General features: G+C 42.8%; 2 protein-coding genes across 2 annotated transcripts in view; one reads left to right on the top strand and one right to left on the bottom strand.

The window, feature by feature from the left end:
- Positions 1-19,983, top strand: part of LOC140271971 (histone-lysine N-methyltransferase SUV39H1-like) — a 39,405-nt gene extending 19,422 nt beyond the window's left edge. Inside the window, exon 7 of the transcript XR_011907874.1 lies at positions 19,827-19,983. The gene's annotated coding sequence lies outside the window, so the exon portion shown is untranslated. The remainder of the gene's footprint in view (positions 1-19,826) is intronic.
- gpr173 (G protein-coupled receptor 173) lies at positions 132-23,046 on the bottom strand. The gene is made up of 2 exons (XM_072367269.1): positions 22,209-23,046; positions 132-9,552 (listed from the first exon to the last, which is right to left on the bottom strand). The coding sequence occupies exon 2, from the start codon at positions 9,338-9,340 to the stop codon at positions 8,177-8,179; it is 1,164 nt and encodes a 387-aa protein (XP_072223370.1). The 5' UTR covers positions 9,341-9,552; positions 22,209-23,046; the 3' UTR covers positions 132-8,176.
- Positions 23,047-23,542: the final 496 nt, after the last annotated feature.

Raw genomic sequence — 23,542 nt, 5'->3', positions numbered from 1 at the left:
AAGGTCCTAATGAGGAAACAAAAAAACATGCACGATTACAAAGTTTTTCTGTTTGCATTTCAAACTTTATCTGCATTTCAAAGTTTGTTAACAATAAATTACACACTACAGAGTACAGAGTTCACAGTAAGTTTACAAAAAATAATCTGACAGAGGCAACTAAAGAAAATTTAGTTCACACCTCTCTGGAATCACCTGTTGTCTACTTTTCTTTGAATTTAGCTCAAAAATGGAAAGAAGTTGTTTCCTTTCATTTCTCAAGTTGAAATGAAACATCTCATAGGAGCAATCCCCTAAAAATTCAGAGCAGGGTTCACTCTTCAGGGAACGACCTTCTTTCCCCTCATAGTCTGTTCATAACCCAGCTTTTCGAGGCTGGAGAAACTAGTTTTCCAAATATCGCTATTTTCCAGTTTGCTCCTTTCCAGCAGTGTGAGGAAACACGTGTTGCATTGGTTTGATGTTTGGATCGAGTAAGGCCATCATTCTGAAAAGAAAAACGTGTTCACTTTTCTCTGTGGCATGCTGTTGTTGGGGTGTTACATTTTTCACGGTAAAGACAAAGGGTGAGCTTAAAAACACAACACAAACACTCATTTTTCAGACAGTCATCGCAAATTTCACTCTCTGCTCGTTCCACTTGAACTCCACAAGTTACACAAACATGCACCGTTCCAGTTTGTCAATTCCTTTTGATTTGGGTACATGTAGCTCAAGATGTGTCTTCCTCTGCCCTCATTATTTGAGCTTTCTGTGTAACGATAAGAAGAAAAATTTGAAGTCATCAGAACTTCCAACACTCAACCTGGGAGTGACACCACAGTTTTATGATCATTTGAGTTTAGCTGAGACATAATGATTTGAAATGAAGAATTTCTCACAATTTAGACCTTAAAAGTATGGACGAACTGTATAAAAGTAGCTGTGTATTTAGAGACAGAAATGGTTCTGTGTCTGCTGTGACAAGGTAAAGCTTGTTTTCCTGCAGTAACATCAGGCCCCTGGAGCTCCTGGAGTACAAAGGAAATGTGCTGGTGTTGGAGCTGTGGATGGGGGGGTCGTGCAATGTTCAGGGGTCAGCGGTGAGTGTCTGACCTGTGCTTTGGATGTATATTATCATACTCTATCTTTTCAGACTGAATCACTTACCATTTACACTATAATATAATGATATCTAGTTGCTGCTTCATTTTTCTGGTTGATTACATAGACTAGCACAAATAAATTCTTCTGAACGGAACTGCTGTTAGAACGGCTGTATTTTCACATTGATCAAAGTGTGGCTGAGCTCTGTGCAGGTGTCTGGACCTGGAATTGAAGCCCCTCAACAAAGTTTTGCTTTGGCTTCCCTGTTTTGTGAGAATGTTTCTGTTTCTAACAGTGTTCCAGTGAGCTGGTGTACTGCTCTGCTGTGTGGTAGTGTGTGCCACTGGAACTGAATGTGGCTGTGAAAACGCCTTCCCTGGCCAGACCTACCAACAAGGTGCTTTTCAGTACCTTTGGAGCTGTTGCTATGTGTGTGAATAGATCAACATGTGACATACAGAGTGTGTCGCTGAGCAGGTGGTGGAGCTGGGTCGGCTCCCCTGGACCACCTGCTGCAGGGTCCTGAGGCTGTGAAGCTAACACTGTACAGACTGAGAGCCGCTGTGTGAATGTGGCTTATAGTGTTAGAGCGCTCTGACTGTGAGTTTCAAGCTAGTTTGTAAGTGGATGAAAATGGATGGATGGAGTTTTATTGGATTCCTATCTTTGATCAAGGTGTACTTTTTTAATTGGACTTTGTTTTCTGTTCTGTTCTCCCTCCACACTCTCAGTTCAGCTCTGCTGCGCCTCTGCACTGTTTCAGCTCTCCACTTTGAGCTCATTCAGGCTGCATTTGTTGGTGAAACTTCTAATCAGTTCACTTTTCACTGCCACATATAGATACTTCTTATAGTATTTATGCTGCCCACTCAGTGTCTGTAATTGCTTTTATTATACTATAGACCAAGCACCAAAGAAAACTAACTTCTTGTTACACTAAAAGAGAAGGACATTATGTTCTAACCAACATATGCACGAGACGCAGGAGTCCAGCAGCTAAAGTACTTTATCATTCTAACGCTGCTGTTGGAGCTTTTGTGGTGTCGCTGTTTTATTTTATCATAATTTGTACAAGAATCAATAAGATCCTTTCTATAACTACAGATACTGTAGGGATAGTAGGAAGGATCAGTTCAGGTCATGTTTCATAGTTCATGTACAATGATAACAGTAATGGTAATAATAAATAATGATATGGTGCATGGCATCTGAAAAAGAGCAATGAAGGCTAGACGAAAGGTCACATCACAAATCACACAAAGAATTAGGTTTTCTTTGATGTTTCCACCTGGCACAAAGCCGGAGTAATTCTCATACTGCTCAGTGTGTCTGTTCATTTAATATCTTTGTCCCCACAGGGTAAGAAAGAAACCGCATCATGAAGACATAGCTCTGACTGGAGACTCCTGCTTACTGTTATCGGTGTTGCTCATGATCTGACTTAGTTAACTAACTCAAAAAATACATTATTACACCCCCATATGTCAGAAATTGTTGATGGAATTGGAGTAAAGTCGGGTATTTTTTCAGTTTGTAAAGATGTTTTTATGCTTCTTTGATCCGGGTTTTGTTTCCTCATTAAGAGAATAAATGAGCAACAAATAGAAATGACCTCACACACCTGAGCACCTATATGGATAGCCATGTTCACATTTACAGCAGGAACATTCATTACTAGCTGACACGAAAGAATAATTACATCTCAATTAAAATAGACTGTACGATCCTTGTCTAATTTTCTCTGATAAGGCAATTATTTTAATTTGTTTCTCTCTATCAAGTGTTATTTCCAGCTACCAACAGCTACAGCTTCTCCTCTGCTTGTACAGACACATCCTAACTTGGGTACTTTTCCATTATTAAGTAGGGAGTGGAAGGCACCTCATTTCTTTCTGCTTTTAGAAATCTAAATGTTCACATGAAATGGAAACACAGCCACTGTCATAAAACTTTACTGGTGTTTTTGGTCCTTGTCTTGACTGCATGAGTCAGTTTGTCAGCATGCTGTTGGGCATTGTGGCTTCTGTGATCCTATCACAACTTGGTGTTGAGTTCAGAGAACAGAGAGCAACTGAACGCAGACAGCAGAAACCACCTGCACAAACTATCCATAACTGAATGGATTGTTGTTGTGAACTACGCAAAACTGCCTACAAAAGTACAGATATAGAAACATGCACAGTATTTGGAGCTTTCACAGCTTGCCTTTCTTGTATGATTCAGAGTTTCAACGTTTTGCAACTTCTCACAACATTTCTGAAGACTTATAAAGGACAGGAGCAGCCTCATTTACAGCCATGTGGTGGACAAAGTCCACCCGCATTTCTGAGACATCCTGGGACAAAAAATAGATTTTGAATCATCAGGTAAATACCAAGTCTTTGAATTCAGTAACTTCATAACAACATGACATATTGCACTGTGTCACTAAGTGAACTAAGTGAACCCTTACTGTTTCCATAGGAGTTTAGAGGGTAAGTAGCGGCCAGGAGCTGCTGATCAATGCTCTGATTAACTGATCATCAGTCAGTGTGAGCAGCTCTATAAAAGCAGAAGTTCTGTCAGTTTTCAGGTGCGTGTTAACATGACGCCAAGGAGGAAAGACATCAGCAATGATCTCAGAGAAGCAACTGTTGCTTCCCATCAATCTGGGAAGGGTTATAAGGCCATTTCCAAACTATCTGGAGTCCATCATTCTACAGAGAGAAAGATTATTCACAAGTGGAAAACATTCAGGACAGCTGTCAATCTTCCCAGGAGTGGACGTCCCATCAAGTTCACTCCAAGGTCAGACGGTGCAATGCTCAGAGAAACTGCAAAAGAAAAAAAACTAAGAGAAGAGTGGGCCAAAATTCCTCCAGAACCATGAGAGAGACTGATAACGTCCCACAGGAAACCATTACTGCAGCTCACTGCTGCTGAAGCTGCTGCTGCAAGCTGCTGGATCAGGGGTTCACTTAGTTTTACACTTACTGCTGCTAAAGCTGCTGCTACAAGCTGCTGGATCAGGGGTTCACTTAGTTTTACACTCACTGCTGCTGCTACAAGCTGCTGGATCAGGGGTTCACATAGTTTTACACACAGGAAACCATTACTGCACCTCACTGCTGCTGAAGCTGCTGCTACAAGCTGCTGGATCAGGGATTCACTTAGTTTTTAACTCACTGCTGCTGAAGCTGCTGCTACAAGCTGCTGGATCAAGGATTCACTTAGTTTTTAACTCACTGCTGCTGAAGCTGCTGCTACAGACTGCTGGATCAGGGGTTCACTTAGTTACTCACTCACTGCTGCTGAAGCTGCTGCTACAGGCTGCTGGATTAGGGGTTCACTTAGTTTTTAACTCACTACTGCTGAAGCTGCTGCTACAAGCTGCTGGATCAGGGATTCACTTAGTTTTTAACTCACTGCTGCTGAAGCTGCTGCTCCAGACTGCTGGATCAGGGGTTCACTTAGTTTCTCACACACTGCTGCTGTGTTCTGTCTCAGTTTTATACTGCTTAGTGTAATAGGTCATGTGTTGTTGGATTTTAACACCTGATGAGGAACAGATGATGTCTTTCTCCTCATCTGATCGCAGTAAAACCTTAGATTTGAGAGAGGGTGTAATTTCTTCACACACTGTTCACCCCTGAACTTCCTGTTGGGCTGTGAGCTGAAGACTCACAGCTCACTCACTAAATCCTTTGAGTTTACTCGATTCTGTACCACAGGTATGGTTCTAACAGCTGGTTCCTGTGATGTGCCACTTCTTAACATCACATCTTTCTGCTGATTTACAGTTTCTCTCTCATTGGTGACAGAGTTCGTCACGTCATAGAGAAAGTGTGTCTTAGAACCCAAGCTGCGCTGCTCGGTTACGGTTTAGACCCGAAGCCTGGATGGTTAAAATGTATCGTCTGGAATCTATTTCACTGAATCATTGTGGGCCACGTTTTAAAAAGCGTTTTCATTACTGATGAGCAGAAAGAAACTCAGGATGAGTCAGATCCTATTGTTGTTCCTCAGTCTATTAGGTCTGCATATGCTGACATTTACTTTGCAGTTTTACTTTGGTTCATTACTACCAGCCAAAAGCAGCGCTGTCAGAGCCACTCCTTCATTCACTCCTACAGCATTAGCTGCTTCATTCAGATGTCAAAGAGGAATAAGCATTTTTATGTCCAGAGGCCTTCTAATCAGTGACACCTGATGACGCAGCCTGGGAATCATTTAGTTCTGCGTAGCAGGTACTGATAAAGCCATGTCCTGATGCACGGCACCTGATGTGGGAATAGATCAGGAGAAGCTACTGATGCAAAGGAGGAAAAACATTATGGAGACCAACATGGCGTTGAATTTTTGTGGATACAGTTTTCAGTGCTCCTCCACCCCTGCACCCCCGACATGCACTGACATACCACCAGTCTACTCCTCTCTGTTTCGCTTTTCATCAGCGCAGACTGTCAGAACATTAGCATTAACATCTTTTCAGTGGCCATCACAAGTTTGTGCTCTGCCTCAGTCAGCAAAGAAGACAGTACAGTCGCTTTAGAAATGCTCTAATGGAGTCATTACTCAGGCACAGGGCGATCAAACAAGGGACATCCATTTCTTCAGCCCACGGATTTATAAATTGTGTGAGTGGGTTAGCAAAGGATTTCTCTTTTCAGCAAACAAAGAAGTGTGAAATCAACCATGCTTCCAGCATAATGTTGTTGATGTGCCCTCAGATGAGGACTTTCCTTGACCAATCAGTGGTCTGCAGTGTAGTATCAGCTTCTCTCACCTGGCACCTCAGCTGAGGCAGAAGTAAATATGCCAAAGGTACAGCGTAGTGTCAAACATGAAGTGTTGTAGGGAAAAAAGAACAAGACAGAGGAGTTTCAGTCCCTGCTCCACTTGTGTTGCAGAGGGAGACGGTGACCGGAACTGACAAGAGCACTGAGCTGAGCCTACATTTTATCAGCTCAGACACTCATTCACACTAATACACGAGAAACAGAGCAGAAAGAGAGCTGCGAACACTGAGCTGAAATGACCTGAGTGCCCGGGGAACATTGGCCCGACAGTGGACCACATCAGCACACAGTGAATGAGTGTGTGCTGTAAACAACTGAAGCAGTCAAATGGATCGTTTGTTCACACGCTTCATTATAGCCCATAATCATGTCGTCATTATGGGATACTGATTATAGCCCATAACAGCGTCCCTTAAAGTGCCGCCCCTCCCAGCAGCAGAAGATGAATATGACTCATGATCGTTTCCACATCAGAGCAGACATCATTCAAGTCTTTAATCAAGAAGCAATACAGTCTTCATAAAGAGAACAGAGGGGTGGATGCAGCACCTGAGTGCTGCGCCGTGGTGTACAACAACAGAACCTTTTTCAAACACTTGTCACTTCCTGGTTGGGTTCTCGTGATAACATTACTCGAACAAGATTAGAAATCATCGTGGACAGTGTGACTGTCACCCTCACTGATGTCATTTTTACCCACAACCACTCCAGGTCACATCCTCCTTTCACACAGTTAAGCCGTTAAGCCGTTTGGGCTTAAATGCCTGAAGGACCCATGGGGTCCTATTTAGAAGGAGGACAGTCTCCCACCAACCTCTTTCCTGATGGTCAGCTCTGACAAGTTAGACCCAGCTTTGAAGTGACAGGATTGGTTTCATAGCTTTATTACATTTGAAAGTGGGACAGTTTCCCTCTGTGAGATGGAGAGGACGATATGTTCAGTCATGGTACTGACTTTCACCCATCATACAGTATATTCTAGAAAACAACAACAGATGAACAATATTAAAAACTTTCACAAAGGGGAGAGCAGGCACTTATCATGTTACAGCCCACATTCAGGATCATTGCTTTGCGATTTCAAATGCAAACTGTAGTTTTTTTAATATACATTATTGTTCAGGGGAAACAAATCTTAAAACAGGAAGCTCTGATGTTCACAGTACATGGATTTCTTATCATGTGTCCAGTTTCACATCATGATCTGGAATAAGGTCAAGACTAAAGTGTGGATTGTACCTACAACTTATCACAGAACATTCCCTCCCAGCAGGCAGGTACTGTACTTCCAGCCCTGCACACACAACTGAGTAGAACTGAATTACACCTTTCTCAAAGTCATAAGACATGTGTGAAGATGTGTCGAGGTTTGGACTGTTTCCTCACATCAACAAGGTTCCTGGTTGGAATCCCAGCTCAGGTGTATCTGTCTGCATGTTCTCCTTGTGCCAACATGGCCCTGCTCTGCTGTCCTGCCACAGTGCACACACATGCATATTAAGCCTGTAACAGAGCTCCACCCATCCAGGCTGTGTCACTATCTAATAATTAGTATTTAATTTCAATTCACGAGATGACCTCAATCCAGTTGCCTTGTGTTATTCCCTCTGGTCTTGTTTTCATTTCTTTATGTACATTTAAGCATCAATAAGAACAGTATTTTGTTGCCATTTGAACCACACAGTAAAATGACTCACAGACTGTGCTGTCAAGTGTCACTGATGTTTTAAATGCACAGGCATTTATATACATTCACACGCAATACAGTTTTCTCTGATTCATCACTATAAAAATGGACAGGAATCAGTTGAACAGTAAGGGAACATCTCTGGATTCAGAAGTCTGTCTGTCCTTTATTTCTTCTTGAGTCTCAACCGTTGCTGAACAAATAATTCGGTGGCTTTGTAAACTTTTAGAATAACCTTTTAGACTAAAAGCCACTTCAAGAGATATTTTTTTACCTAAATCAGCTTAAACAACCATGTACAGGACTTATTTAACTGACCATTTTAAAATTCCTTCTTGAGCAGCACTTGTGTTTGTTGGTGGCTATTTGTCTGGCTGATGACATTATTAGTTTTATGTTTAAGTATTAAAATATTTTTTTCCTGTTATGAAAAGTCAAGTATGCTCCAAGAATACTTTGGAGTGAAAATGTGTTGGCAGATTTAAGTACATTCTTTGCATTGTAGTATTTTTACCACCACACTCACTGGTTTACATCAAATGCCACAAATACCTTCAGAAAACACAAAATGCATCTGTTGGCTGTCCCTTTGTTTTCATCTTGGTCTTCAGAGCGTAATTTCTGCTTACATGACACAATAAGGCTCTCGTGGCAGATGAGGTTTAGTCCTGCAGCAGGCTGGTAGGTGTGAAAGGAGCCCTTTTCTCAAGTCTTTGTTAAGGAAGAAACAGACAATAGGATTGACCCCTGCTTGGGCAAAACTCATCCACACAGTGGTGGAGAGGTACCGGTGGGGTATTGTGCAAGCCTTGACAAACACCCTCCAATAGCAAGCCACTATGTAAGGAGACCAGAGCACCAGGAACAGCAATGTGATAACGTAGAACATCCTACCAAGCTGTTTCTCCGCTTTGAACTCCTCCATGCCCAATAGGCGCCGGTTCTGGTTGTGCAAGTTCTGCCGAATTCCCAGCAGAGTCGGTGGCATTGGGCCCCTCCCAAAACCCGCAATCCAGTTAGCTGCTGCTTGGCCTGTAGCTCCTGGCCCGTGGAAGGTCCAGTTCTGACTTATAGCTGGTACCATTTGGACAGGCTTCATCTTGCGGTGCTTGTACTCAAAGAGGAGTAGCTTCATGTAGACTACATGTGTAGCTAAAATGAGCACAGCCAGCATTAGCATGAAGCCTAATGTATCATTAGCCTTGAAGTAGCGATGCTCAAAGATGCACTGGTCCTCCTCGCGGATGAATTTGTAGGTGCCCACGTCAAAAACTGGTGGGAAAGCCATCGCCACAGATAATGTCCACACCATGCACACCACTGCCACACATGTCCAGAATGTCATGCGTTTCGAGTAAAACCGATGGTGTGCAATAGCCATGTAGCGTGTTACACTGATACAGAAGAGCATGAAGGCAGCATGGAAGCAGAAGAGCACTGCCATGAAGGCTACCACTTTACAGCTCAGCACACTGTAGGTCCAGGCTGAGCCATTCTTTATAGACACCAGTACAAAGGGAAAGCAGATGGCTGAGCGTATGGTGTCTGCCAGGCACAGGTCAAGCAGGAAGTAGTACGGTGCCTTGTGAAGGGCCCGGTCACGCAGTACAAGCAGCGACACCAGCAGGTTACCCGCCAGGCTGATGCAGATGATCAGCCCCAGTAGCACCAGTTTAATGTAGGTAGATACAGCTGAGGAAGAACTCTCCACGACCATACCTGCAGCCGTGGCCACTGCAGCAGCCATGGGCCCTGCAGGCCCTTCACTGCTCTCACTTCCATTTGCCATTTCGAATGGGCTCCCACCGATACCACCTTATCTTTAAACAACAAAGCCGCTGCTCCTCCACTGCCCCCTCCAACTGCTTTCTGTTGCTTCGTCCTCGTGGTTGCTTCCCTCTCAGAGTTCACAGAGAACAGGAACACCTCAGTCCACATTGCCCCATCTCAAGCAGGTTCCTTTTGCTGATGTAGTTTTTTTCAACGATCCTCTCCAGGACCCTGAAAGCAATTGGAAAAGATCAACAATAAGAGATTTAATATGTCTTGTACAGACATGTCTTAAAGAATCACTCACCCAAGTGTTACAAACAGCAGAGTAAAAACACTGGACATACACAGAAACTTTTACTGTCAGTTGCTTCTTTAACTGATAAACTATCTTATAAAGACATCTTTATGTTGACAGATGCAAACTGTCTGTAGTATTTGGAGAACTGGTGTCCACAAGTGTTTTTTTCCTTTTGAGTTCTTTGTGCCATGATTTGTTGTCAGGATGTGATACTGAATTGTGGCTTGATGAACAACTCAACTAAGTCTAATAAAACTATTGAAAAGATCAGTGAAAAAATATTTAAATGAATCTGCAGTTGACTAATCATCAAAGAGTAAAGATCCTACAGACCACAGTGGACATGTGTTTGGACTTTATGAGAACAGCCATGCAGTTAGTTTGTTTTAACAACAGCTAATAACTTTCAGAGTAACGCAACTGTGTAAAAGTTTCTCTTGTAAAGTTTCTCTGGTAAAAGCTTCCAAGCTATGGGAAAGAAGGTAGTGACAGAATTACAATAACATTTAAAGAAAAATGACCAAGGAGTGGTTGGCTCACAGGCATCAGGTAAAGAGATTATTGTATGTGAAGACTGATTTTTTGTCAATGAGAAAAAGTCCTTTCTGTGTTCCTAATATTCCTGCTGCATCCAGGGTTCCAGGCCTCCAGTCTCTTCCATATTATCTGCCAGTGATCCCACACTTCTTCCCATGATGATCAAAGGAAGAAATATTGACATCTCTTCAGTGGGTTTTATTCCAGGAATTATTTGTGTTTTGAAAAGCTCAGTCAGCTGTTTCCACATGCAAACAAATCTCCCTTCGTCATGGTTATGCATCATAAAAGATGTGGAAAAAGTGCAAAAGTTACCAGCAGAAATCATCCAACGCCACAGCATCCAAACCAGAGTAAAAATGTTTAAGAAAATTGGTGTTTTCAGAGAAAAAGAACTTCAAAGAAAAGCACAATATGTCCACTACTGCAACTCTATTCCATTAAGATGTGTGTTTAGACTCCTATATGACCCACGGCTGCCAAACAAGCAAGATGAAGCTGATTTACAGTTAAATCCTTTAAAAGTATGTGCCTAATGAAAATATAGGACCGACATTTTTATGTTCACATATTCTAAACATGTATAGCTTTTATGCCCTGCACCTGTTAGGTTATAAAAGCTATGCAGTGTATGTGTTAGTGGGCGGATCTCATGTGACAGTCTGATAGAAATGGCCATCCAAAGTTTGGAAAATAATGATGTTCTTTGTTGTTTTTTACAACTTTAATAAAATTTGGATGTTATAACATGACATAACAGTGAAATAAACATGTTCACTTACATTCTAATGAACTTGTGTACAACTAGCAACATAAATAAAGAACCAAAAGATACTCATTATAGTACTTAATGTATACTGAAACATCCAAACATTTACAGATTAAGCCTGGTCACTGGTTTACACACTCGTACCCATCGAGTCACGATCTGACTTGAAGAAGGGGGTGTAGGAGTGACATGAGGGTCTCTTGAGAGTTGGTGTCTTCAGTAGACTCTGCTGCTGGAGGGGGCTGAGCTTTCGGTCCTGGTTGAAGGTGACGACAGTTCCACCTCAGCTCCGCTCTTTGCTGTGTCCTGATGACGAAGGATCATGGAGTAGCGGTCTCACTGGGTCCGGTTTTCTTTGCTGTTTGCACGGCCCTTTCTGCATATCCATTTCCTTGTGGATGATGAAGGCTCAAAGTAATGTTTAAAATACAGCTGTTTTGAAAACTCTTTAAACTCTGAGCTTGAGAACTGTGGAATAATTGTCTGAGATTACCAGATAGTTTTGACGACTGTGCTCACAGAGGCCCATTGCAATCTTCTTCCATGGTATCTCTGGGAGAGGAATAGAGATGAGAGGTTCCTTCTGCTGCATTCTTTTCAGCTCACCTGGCATGATGTCACAAGCTTATTTTTTTTTTAAAAATCAGCAGAGTCCAAGCCACATCGATGAGCATACTCTCTCCCTACATTTTACTGAGCCTTGGTGTTTTTCGTGAACTTTCTGCAGAATTTCCACTCACATTGTCTGCCGCACCACAATCCAGCTGCCCCTGAGAACAAGTTAGCTCTGTTTTCACTTGGACATATGCTCTTGTATCTATTGATACGCAGCTTAAATGTTCGGGGAATCCTGTCTGTATTAGTTTCATCACAGACTGCAGCTCTGTATCAGTATCTGTATAGAGATCCCTTCAATAACACTGGCCCCATCACTGTATGTGTCGGTCTCTGTGCACGTAGTGGGCAGTGGGCTACGTGACAGTGTTTCTGCAACAATGAGGGTCCTACGAGGAGCATATTCTGCTGCAGGACTGAATCTCATGAGCCTCATGAGAAGACGCCAACATCTGAGTGGTACATTGTCCAAGCTGTGGCGGTCCACCAGCAGCTCCACAGACCACTGTGCTGATGACCTGTCTGCTCCCAGCAACATGACTGCAGGTGCTCAGGTTGTGCAGTGACCTCCCTCACACCTTTCCTTTTTGTTTTCTCTGCTCTAGTGTCCAATCCTTTTACATGTATTTCACATAAATCTTTAGCTGGGCAGTTTTCATCGTTCTTATGTCTTGTTTTGCCTTTGGCTAACGTTGTGCACTGACGCTGCTGCTTCTCCTTGTCTGGTCATTTGTGAGACAACCTCCTCTGATTGCCTGACAGTCTCAATGGTCAGTGTAAAGTCCTTTGTGAGTTCCATGAAACAGCTTTGTCTAATATTCCCACGACAATGAGGTCACGGATGTTCTCGTTATGAGTAACAACTAAATCACAGGAAACTATTTAGCTTACAGTCAGTCCTCATGAAGCGTTGCCTCCAGTCTGGTCACTCTCCAGGCTTGTTCCAAAAAAATTAAATTAGTGGATTAAACTTTGCCATTCAATCCACTTTACTTCTAACGTCATGTAAAAGATGTTCAGGAGGCTTATCTTTGTTATTTTTACAACTTTAATAAAACTTGGAACACAAACAAGCAACTCGTAATGCCTATAATAAAGGGGCAGGGCTATTTCTAAGGCACTATATATGATGTATGTGTCGGGAAAATACAAGTATCCTACTGAGAGTAGCGGCTGACCACGACAGGATGGGCATATGCCACTACAGCAAGACGGCATACCATTGGCCACTTTTCAGCCTCGGGACTGCTGAATTGAGATGAAGTCCAGAGATGGGGATATAAAGAATGCATCTGTTACGTCCCCGCCGTTAAATCCAGGGGGAGAAGGTGGGGGGAGCAACAATGTATATAGCCGGGAAGAATGAAGGAAACCAAACAGAGGAGTATGGTAAAAATAATAAGCTTTTATTATATATGGAGTTAACAAAAAGAGGTGGCCACGCCACTATTCTCACAAAACCTTAAGGGTCACAACCCAGAACTAACCTAAAAGGGGGGGGGGGGGGGGGGATTTTGATCTTCCTGAGAACAAAAACCCCTTCCGTGGTCTACAGGCCCACAATACTCACAATCAGCAGCAACCTCCTCATTGCTTCTGCTGCCACAACACACACACACCCGGTTGGCAGCAAACTTCACCAGGCTCACCAAACTCACCAAACTGCTACCAAAGGAAGACTCCAAAAAGCTTTCTCCACACCTTGAGCTGGGTCAGCCTTCAACACTAAATGTCACAGTGGTCTGCGCTCTGCCTGGCTCTCCCCCCTGGGGGAAATCCATCCTCCTTCAACTTTATAAAGTTTTAGGGCTGATCACTCATTATGCCCAGGTGAAGACTGGGGAAACGAGCAGCAGCTGGAACCTGGAAAAGAGCGCACCACACACACATGCACACACACACATATATATACCTACCTATCCACCCATTTCCACAGTATGTAACAGCATCCTTGCTGCTTTTGATCAGCCTGTGAGAGTATAGTGTTAGGGAAATACAAAGGTTGGAACCTTTAGTAGAGACTGGTGCAAAGGGAGGAGTTGAAAAATTCAACAGCAGGTCACTGGTGGAGTCACTGAGTCTTTCTTCGAGTCAAGCTGCTAAGAGTTTAGAATGATCTGAGGAGATGGTGCTGCATAGAGTTTGAAGATTGGACCAGGAAACCCATGGGATTAAAGTGAGTATGGGACTGTTAGAATGAAACTCAATCCTCATTTTGCAGCTTGCAGAAATGCTATCTTTCAGAAACAAAAGTTTAATTAAACACAGCAAGAAGCAAACAAGTCTTTCAAGCTTTCATACAGCACAATATTGTCTAATGGATCTCTGCATAATGAATAACGCACCGGGGTCCTGAAATATTCAAGAGATGCTTTGGACTTCTCGTGGAAATTTTCCACCCAGCCCCTTGTAAAACCTCCAGAATATTAATGGGTGACACAATATATGAATGTGTCAGGAAATGTACAGGAGCATTTGCTGCAGCTGTGTGAGTGAATGTGTGTGTGTGTGATGGGGAGTTTGTCCTTTCTGCTGACTTGTATGCTACTTTCTGCTCCCTGCTATTGTGGAAACATACAGCTACACGCATTTTTCATATCAATACAATAAGGAGCCTAATCTGCTGTTCTCAACCTGTTTTCATCATCATCAAAGTGTTTTCACTGTGTAATCACATGCTTGCCTGCATGCTCTAGATAGTCCTTCCTGTACACCAGAATCCCTTCGAAACTGTGCAACCAATGCCAGTTTGATCGGCTATTGAGTGCGACAAAGGTTTGTGGCAGTGAGAACAATAAAATGACAGAGGATGTTGCAGCTGGTCACCAGACTGGATAACCTCAACCATAACTGAAAATGGACTGTTCCATAGCCTACCTCCTCATCTCCACCTCCTCCTGATATCATAGGAGCCTCATCAGAACTCTCTGCCACCTCCTCACAGTCATTTTATATCTTCATGGAGATTTTTACACTGCACATGGTCAGATGTTCAAGCCCCAAAAAGCCAAAAACATATGGGATCCAGACATGATGCTATGTATTAAGTTGACAAAAGCAAATTTCATAAAGGATGAAATTTTCCCACAGCAGAGCAAACATAAAGGCCCAACACACCATGAGCACCTCACGGCTCAGTCTGTTCCACATATTTATGAGACTATCCCTAAATGGCCTCAAAATGCTTTAACATGTAGAAGAGCATTTGTCAGGTACCAAAACAGAGCAAACTGATTTCTATGCTCAGCCTTAACTCTGTGCACCCATCTCTACAAGCTTGACTTCAGGAGGACTTATACTACCACATAATAATGATTAAAGCACGAAAAAAACACGAGAAACTCAAACGACAAGAACAGAACACAAAAACACCTCAAATCATGACATTTCCTTCATTCATGTCACCTCTCCACTGAGAAGATGCACAGAAGTCTAAAAAGTTTTAAATTCTAAATCTATTCTATTCTAAAGATCTTCCCTTATTCAACTAAGGTTGATTCTCCCATTTCATGTGAAAATATTCCTGTTGTTACAACGTTCACTAATTTTTTTACTAGTTAGCTTTTATTTTATTTTCTCATTTTACAGCAGGATGAGACCAGATACTGCAGAGTCACAGACATCATGTGCTTAAGAGGTCAGCCACGGCAGAATTTTTTGCCTTCTAATTCAAACTGATAAGAAATACCAGACAGATTTGCAGCAACAGTTCAATGACAAAGTGTGCACCAACATTACAAGAGTACCTTTAAATCAACTCCAACCCGCTTGCCTTGTGGAAGAATCAAGAGACTGTTGATCCTAATCAAGTAAAGATTGTCACCTAAAAATATCTGCACTCGGTCCCCAGTGAGACGGTTTCTTTTACCATAAGTGATGTCCTTACTGTCATTAGATTTGCAACCACTACTGCAAATGTGGAGCTGGAAGAGCCTGACAAAAGCAGATGTGACCTAATTTAATCTCTTTGTCAATCGAGTAAGTCGGATTAAGTCCGGCGGCAGGTAGAAAAACACAGCCTGAAGGATATCAATAACACAGCTAGGGAGGTGGAGGAGGAGGTTCTAAGAAGGGATGCAGAAAGCCAGAGTTAAGTGGCCGAGGGCAAATAGCATCAAAGAATGGGAGGCAGTCAATACAGATTTGTCGTTAATATGAAGTAGGTTAGGAGGAAATGCAAGCGATAGGTTAGACAAGATGGGAGATATAATTAACTCCTATGGTGCAGAAAGATTTGGGGTGCAAGATAGAAGAAGGGTTGAAAGAGTACAATTAGTTAAGTCTAGATGGCAAAGAGAAATTGGTTAAGGAAAGAAGAAACTTGGAAAAGAGCTACAGAGGAAGAAAGGGAGGGAATTAATGTTTTGCAGGAAGAATTGAGAAGCAGGTTAGCAATACTCAGAAGGGCTGAATATCTTAGGAAAAAGAGAAAGAAGAATATGTAAAGAGCGTTTTACAGGGACCCCTTCAAGTTTGTTAAAGGGTTGTTTACCAGGAAAAGGGAGGGCAGATGAAAGCAACAAAGTTAGAGGTGGAAAAGTATCCAAGAAATACATAATCAGATCTTGAGCAGTGTAGAGTAGCAGGCCTTCCACCTGACATGCCACCTTTAGGAGAGATAGCTCATAAGATGGATGTTAGAACACTTGGGTGGTAAGAGGTTGAGGAGGTAGTCAGACATGCAAAGGCTTCGTCGGCCCCAGGGCCAAATGGAATCCCCTACCGGGTTTATAAAAGTGCACCTGATATGCTAAAGTTTTTGTGGAGGCAATTAAGAATAGTTTGGGAAGAACAGTTTATTCCTAGAGCATGGCGTAAGGCAGGAGAAAGGAATTCTAAAGGAGAAAGAGTCCTCGGACCTGAGTCAGTTCCGGATGATCTCGCTCATAAATGTAGAGGGGAAGATTTTCTTTAGTGTAATTGCATGGAGATTAGCTAGTTATTTAGAATAGCTTAATAGATACTACTGTGCAGAAGACAGGAATACCAGGTTTCGCAGGGTGTTTAGAGCACACTAGCATGATTTGGCATCAGATTCAGACAGCCAAGACTGAGGAAAAAGACTTGCATGTTATATTTCTGGATTTAGCAAATGCATTTGGTTCAGTCCCACAGACTTATTTGGAAAGCGTTTGATTGTTTCAGAGTGCCTGTAGTTGTTGTTAACTTAATAAGAGCATATTTCCAGGATATTAGACTGTGTCTAAGTACAGCAGGTTTCACAACAGGTTGGCAGAGGCTAGAAGTGGGCATTATGGCAGGGTGTATGATTTCTCCATTAGCATCAGAACTTCCAAGTGGGTTGTAGGTGGAGAGAGACGTCAGGATGGCATGCGCCTTACACCAATTAGGGCCTACATGGATGATATGATGTTGGTGACTACAACAGTGGCATGTATGAGGAGAATACTTGAGAGACTTAATAAAAATCTAAAGTGGGCTGGTATGAAAATCAAACCTACTAAGTCTAGAAGTATTTCAATAAGCAGATTAAGTGACAGCAAGTTTGTAATAGATGAAGAAAACATTTCAATAATTAGGGAAAAGGCAGTAAAGAGTTTAGGTAGGTGGTACCAGGCAGACTTAAATGATGGAGAGCAGGCAGTGCAGTTTCGGAAAGATGTTGCTGAGGGACTAGATAGAATAGATAAATCAGGGCTTCCAGGAAAGTTGAAGCTATGGTTTCTGCAGTTTGGATTGTTTTCTATGTTGATGAGGCCACTGTCTGTGTATGAGATTCCATTATATGTTGCAGAAAAAGTTAGTTCCCTTTTACATTAGGAAGTGGCTACTGTAGGTGTTCCTAGATGCTTAAGTACTGTGGCACTGTCTGGGAAAGGCATACTCCAGCTTCTAGAATCTAGTCTAGTAGAGGAGTTTAAATGTACTAAAGTTAGGACAGAGCTCCTGTTAGCTGGGAGTAAAGATGTGGTAGTTAGTAACGTGGTTCTGAATCCAACAAAGGGGAGGAAATGGAATCCAAGAATGGCAGCTCAGGAGGCAGAAGCAACTCTTAGACATACAGAGATTGTGGGTAATGTTCAAATAGGCCGGGGAGGCTTGGGGCTTGATCCCTGTCTGGCCTCCTGGAGGTGTTGAGGGCCTGATGAACACTGATGAAAGGAGGTTCCCACCTGATGACCCCAATGACATGTTGGCCAGCACTTGGCCAACTTGGCACAGTATGAATTCTTGTTTTGTACTTTGTAGGTAAGATGTTGTGTTTGTTCCATTTGCTTTATGTCTATTATGTATTTTTACTTATCTTACTTATTTCCTCTTTTTTGTGATGCTTTGAAACTGCAAAGAATGGAATAAAACGGAATTCGAAAAAACATCTAATGAGTCAAACAACCTGTGATCCCTGCATCCGAGAGGGAACATTGAAAATGACATGGGGTGTATGAGGATTCAACTGGATACATTTGTGAGGTTGTCAAAATTCATATTTGCTCATGTTGTGTAAACTCATAGAACATTTACTGGATTATAAAAACTTCTGAGTGAGGGTGAAGTCCATCGAACGCTGCTATTAGACATTGAGCTACGCTGGTTGTTGAGAACAAGGGCCTGTGTGTTTGATGGGATTCTAGGAAATGAAATATTTTTTATAAAGAGCACAATCTACAATTATGTCAACAGGTGACTGATGTGTTCTGGTTTAAAATACAAGGTCCAGTGGACACATTCACTCTCTACAGTCAGACCAACAAGTAGGGTTCACTCCTAACAAGCCCAGTCAGCCAAAAATACAGCAGGTGCACATACATTACCTCCACAGGTACATTACCTCCACAGGTATGGAGCCTAGAAATTCAGATCTACTGACTCCCTCATGTGGTTAGGACTGGTAGGAGGTAAGCTCGGAACCCTAAAGCTCAGCATAGCGAAATACGGCATACGTGATCTGATCTGTCTAATCATAAACCTAATCCAGTCCATGGTACTGGGCAACTTGCTGTGCAACATATGATCCTGTTACCACTACAACATATTCCAGTTACCACAACAACAAATAAATATCTGAGCTATTGCCGCAAACTGTCATCAATCACAAGAACCTCCAAAAAGTTGTCATCCAATGTCGAGTATATGACGTAGAAAACATCAACATGCTATCACTGTCGTCATGTGCATTTTGTTGATGCTTGTCAAGCACAACTGTGTCGACATACAGCCTCACAGAGCAGCTTTATGTGGCTTATATTGAAGAAACAACTCCTTTACTATGCATAATGAATATTGTATAACTGCTGTATAATTGCTGCTATGTGAAATACTTCAGATCATGGCTGCAAAATGATTGACTGAATATGTTTGATGCTGCGACACTGTGCACAGTCGGTGAAAAGGTGAAAAGGAGACGTCCTGCTGCCTCTGATGTCCTCTGTGGGAGATCATGGTACTGTCACGATTTATGCTTTGATTCATGTCTTGTCTCGTCATTTCCTGTTTTATTTTGAAATCACAAACTTCCTCTTGTTTCAGGTATCTTGCCCTTCCTCCCGTGTCAAGCGTCTCATTGTCTTCCCTGATTCCAAAGTGTTTCCACCTGTTCCCCTTGGTTCCTCATGGGTTCAAATAGTCTGCGTCTCCCTCTGTCCCGTGCCAGTGTGTTGTCTCCGTTATGAGCTTCATTACTCGCGTCTTGAGCCACAGTGTTCACAGCCATACTTTCCTCCAGCCTGAAGTCGAGCGATCCTCCTTCAGACCCATCTTTGTTGTAAGTTTTCTATAGCCATAGTTTATTTATCACGGTAAGTTCTACAGCCTGTTTTGTTCCTCCCTTTTTGGAGTGATTTTGATTTGTCAATGTTTCATAGAAACCTCCATTAGTGGAGCGATTTGCATTTTGTTCTTTAAGATCTACCACGCCTCCGTTAAAGGAGTGCTTTACGTTTATAGTTAAAGTTTCATAGTGCCTCGGTATTTGAGAGAGCGTCCTTTGTTTAAATCCGCCTGATCAGGACAGCGTGAGTTTATGTTTGTTACTGTTCACAGCCCTTTAGGTTTTCCTCCTAGAGTGGAGAGTTATTTTGATCATTTTTCATTGTGGCAATCCCCCCAGCCATAGTTATTGTGGAGAGCGCTTTAGGAGTTTCACAGCCTCTTCTTTTGCTCTGTCGGGAGAACCTAAACCTGCCTTATTGTTTATATTAAATAAACGTTCCTGACTCTGAAACTGACCCTGCATCCTGTGTCCGAGGCCTTGACAACCTGTAATTCAGCTGGGTTCTCTGCTCAGATGCTGTCTTTAAGCTACTTTAACAGTGATTCTGTTAGACGAGGCTGTGGTTATAAAATCAGGATTTTATTAGAGCAGAGCGACAGCCTGGAAATGCTTTAGTGACCACCAGTTGATACGTAGTCTTAATGGGCTGATTTTCAGTCCCAGTTTCTGACAAAAGAAACAGAAAAATATGGGAATGAGAGCAGCTTTATGGGGGATTAATAAACATTTTACTGTGTTTACTGAGAACATGTGCAGAGCACCTAAACCCATCTGAGTCTAGCTGAGTGTATAGATACAGGAGTGATTTTAAACTTCAATTGCATTATCGATCAAAATGCAGAACCCTGAGGAACTCCATGACTTACTCTGGTGTGTGAGGAAGAGTCTTCATTTACAAGAACAAACTGGAATCTATCAGATAAATATGACTTAAACCAGCCTAATGCAGTTCCTTTAATCCCAATAACATGTTCAAGTCTCTGTAACAGAATGCTGTGATCGATCGTATCAAATGCAGCACTGAGATCCAACAGGACAAGCACAGAAACAAGTCCGCTATCAGAGGCTAAGAGGAGATCATTGGTAACTTTCACCAGTGCTGTTTCTGTGCTATGATGCACTCTGAATCCTGACTGAAACTCTTCAAACAGATTATTACATTTGAAGTCTGCCTTAAAGCACACAGCTGCAAATTAAAGCATGCAGCCAGCCTCATCTGAATAATTACCCTCTTCTTAAGAGGGGCAAGAACAAAATAATCAAGCTGCCTAGGAATAAAATTTCGGTAGCTGTCTTCTGTTGCGATTTTTGCTCCAATTTGCCTCCTCCTGAGAAGAGAGGAATTTTTTTATAAGTCTCTGCTGATTGGTCAGATTCCTGGAGGCTTGCCAAAGGGGGCAGGGGCGAACATGTCGTGACTCATGAGTGCGCACTACTCAAGGTTACACCAGTCAGGAAGCTACAACACATAAATAAAGCAGAATCTTTGACAAAAACAACCTTTAGGAGGTGTTCAAACATCTCAAATCCAGCTTTATATGTTTGGGCCATGGGTATGTGTTAATAGGTACAGATGTTTTAAAATGCTAAATAAGGCAGAAAACAAAACCTAGAAAAGGTAAAGTTGCTTCTACATTCCTCCATTGTTACCTTAGGCAGAGTTGCTGATAGTTCTATGTACCCAGTGCATGAAGTGGATGGGGGCCAAACCACTGTTACTTGTGAGATTTAAAAAAATGTAAATATTCAGTTGACTCAGGACCTAATTATTAATAACTTATTAATACAAGATACAACCCCACCCCACTGATAGCTACTGCTCAGCTGCTTTTCACTCACTGTTCCCATGATGGGCTAAAATGCGTCCATAAGCCTACTGCCAACACAGCACAGACCTTTGAAACAGTTTCACTCGCCGCTTGAGGTTCAGACTCATACCTTTTTAGTGCTGAAACAATCTTGGCTTTTAGCTTCAGTTTCTCTGCAAAGCCAGCCTGGGCCTTGTTCATAAAACTGTCATCTGGAAAGTGTAGTGAACAAATCCAAACATTTTCACAACTGTGTTGCTGGCATGGAAAGCTTCAACAAATCGCACGTTTTGAAAATATCTCAAAAACAAAAGCAAAGTCCTGTAGTCAGACAAGTGCTGGATCCCTGGTTCCTTGGAGCATATAAACTTCCCATTTAAGATCAAACTGATTAAGTCAAACATTTTAATTTTGTGTCATTTTTTAAGTTGGCTCCCGTGTTACTCTTCAGGCTGGGGGCTGTGGAGGACTGTGAGGAAGGCTTTGTGTCTTGAAGGAGGGGCTTTGTGATGCTGGAAGTTGGTTGGCAGTGGAGGGCAGAGTCACTGTCAGGAACTGGATAGCAACAGCAACCCAATACCTCTGACTTTTTGTTGGTAGGAGGAAGTGACAAAGCTCACTGGATGAGAAGTAGACAGAGCTGCTCTCTGTCTGTGGGGGCCTGCATCGGGCCTCCCAACATGGAGCCCACAGGTCTGGTAAGGACAGGGGAGCCCCCAGCTGCTGCAGTTCAGCTTTAAGGAGTGTGGATTACCTTAAACCTCACACCATATAAATCACTTTCCTTCAGGTGGCACTATGTTCTCCAGGGGGCACATACACCAAACAATCACTGCCTCAGTGAGGCCCCATAGTCCATGGAAATCCTTTTTTACACCTACACAACACAGTGGTGTAACGTATACTGCAGTGATGCATGCAAACACGAGCATTTACTTTGTACTGAACTGATTAAATGATCCCCGTGTGGAGGCTGGGGTAGACAAAGCAGTGAGAGAGTTGCTTAGTCTGGGCCTATAGGCAACAGTAGGCACAAGGTTCCGACACTTAAACAGACATTTGGAAGCGTGACAGTTGGAGGACCGAGAGGGCGATGCAAAATGGTCGTCTTGCTTGGAGCCTTACCTGCTGAGGACTGTCTGTGTTCCGCAAACTGGGCGTCTGATGCAGTCCGCAAGAAAAACTACAACGATCCACCTGTCTGTTGTCAAAGAAAAAGAAGAGCAGGGAACAGGAGCGACCTCAGCAGCGGACGCTGCCAATACAAGCCTGTCAGTGGTGCAAAGGTTTGTAAAAAATGTTCAGAGATGGCAGACTTCCTTCACAAGACAACGTATTTAAAGAATCCATCTTTTTTCTTGGACAAGTCATGTCTCCTGCTCTCCTGAAGCAGTCCCGGTGACAGCTCCGAATGAGGCTTCATCGTCATCCTCGCATCCTGTATTTCTGCGTCTCCATTCCACTCTCCAGTACCTCCAGTCCAGATACGAGCCTATGACTCTGAGACAGTAAGAACATATCAACGCATTTGTAAAGCCATGTTCTCTTGGAGCTGACAGACACCATGAGACGCCCTGTGAGGCTTCTCCTCCTCGCAGTTGTCGGAAACCGTGTGGATCCGCAGCCGCACTTCCTTTCGCATTGCTCCAGTCAAACCGAAGGAAACCTCGTGTGTGTTCATGGAATATGTTCGCATGCCTAAAGCAGTCCAAAGACTCTATTCTGGAAATGACGAATAACGGATGACGAAAAAATGAAGAAAATAATAACAAAACGATAGAATAATCGACTATTTGGCTGCCGCGAGCAGCGACACGCGCCCGGGCAGCCTATCAGCGGCCAAGCAGAAACGGGGATAACCATGGAGACGGAAAGATCCTATGTGCCATCCTCTCCAGGCTGGCCGGTAGGAGCGCAGTTTTGAGAGCAGAAAGGCTACGGCTGGACATGGCGCAGCATCTATTCGTTACGACAGACAACTGTGGTGTCGGCGGTTATTAACACTGTGCAGACAGGGGCGGACCTTAGCTTTCTGGAGGCACGCGGGCTGAACCTCAGCCCCGTTGCTGACAGTCTGGCTCTCATAGACTGCAGAAAATCTAGAGAACAGATCCTGTCAACTTGCTCAGCTTTTGTCAGAGCCGGCAGCAGTGAACTCAGGCTGATCTAAACTTACAGACCCATCACTCTTTCATATTGTAGTCAAGTCAAGCAATCAACATTCAATCTAATATCTCTGACAAGCATATTATCCAGCAGCTTGTAGATCCATTGATTTTTCCCCCTCTAAATTTGTTGCTGGGGTGGTTACTCTTCAGCTCACAGTATGCTTTGCACATTTCTTCCCTCCTAAATCATCGGTAGATAAATGTTTACTTAAAAAATTGTAAAATGGGACAAAGTTTGAAATTCACTTTGATGACACAGAAAGCTTTAACAGTGCTTTCTGGCAGAAAATA

Source organism: Leuresthes tenuis, unplaced genomic scaffold (genome assembly GCF_036924035.1).
Source record: "Leuresthes tenuis unplaced genomic scaffold, fLeuTen1.0.hap1 SCAF_16, whole genome shotgun sequence".
NCBI classification, from domain to species: Eukaryota; Metazoa; Chordata; class Actinopteri; order Atheriniformes; family Atherinopsidae; genus Leuresthes; species Leuresthes tenuis.
This window is presented reverse-complemented; position numbering and strand designations above follow the sequence as displayed.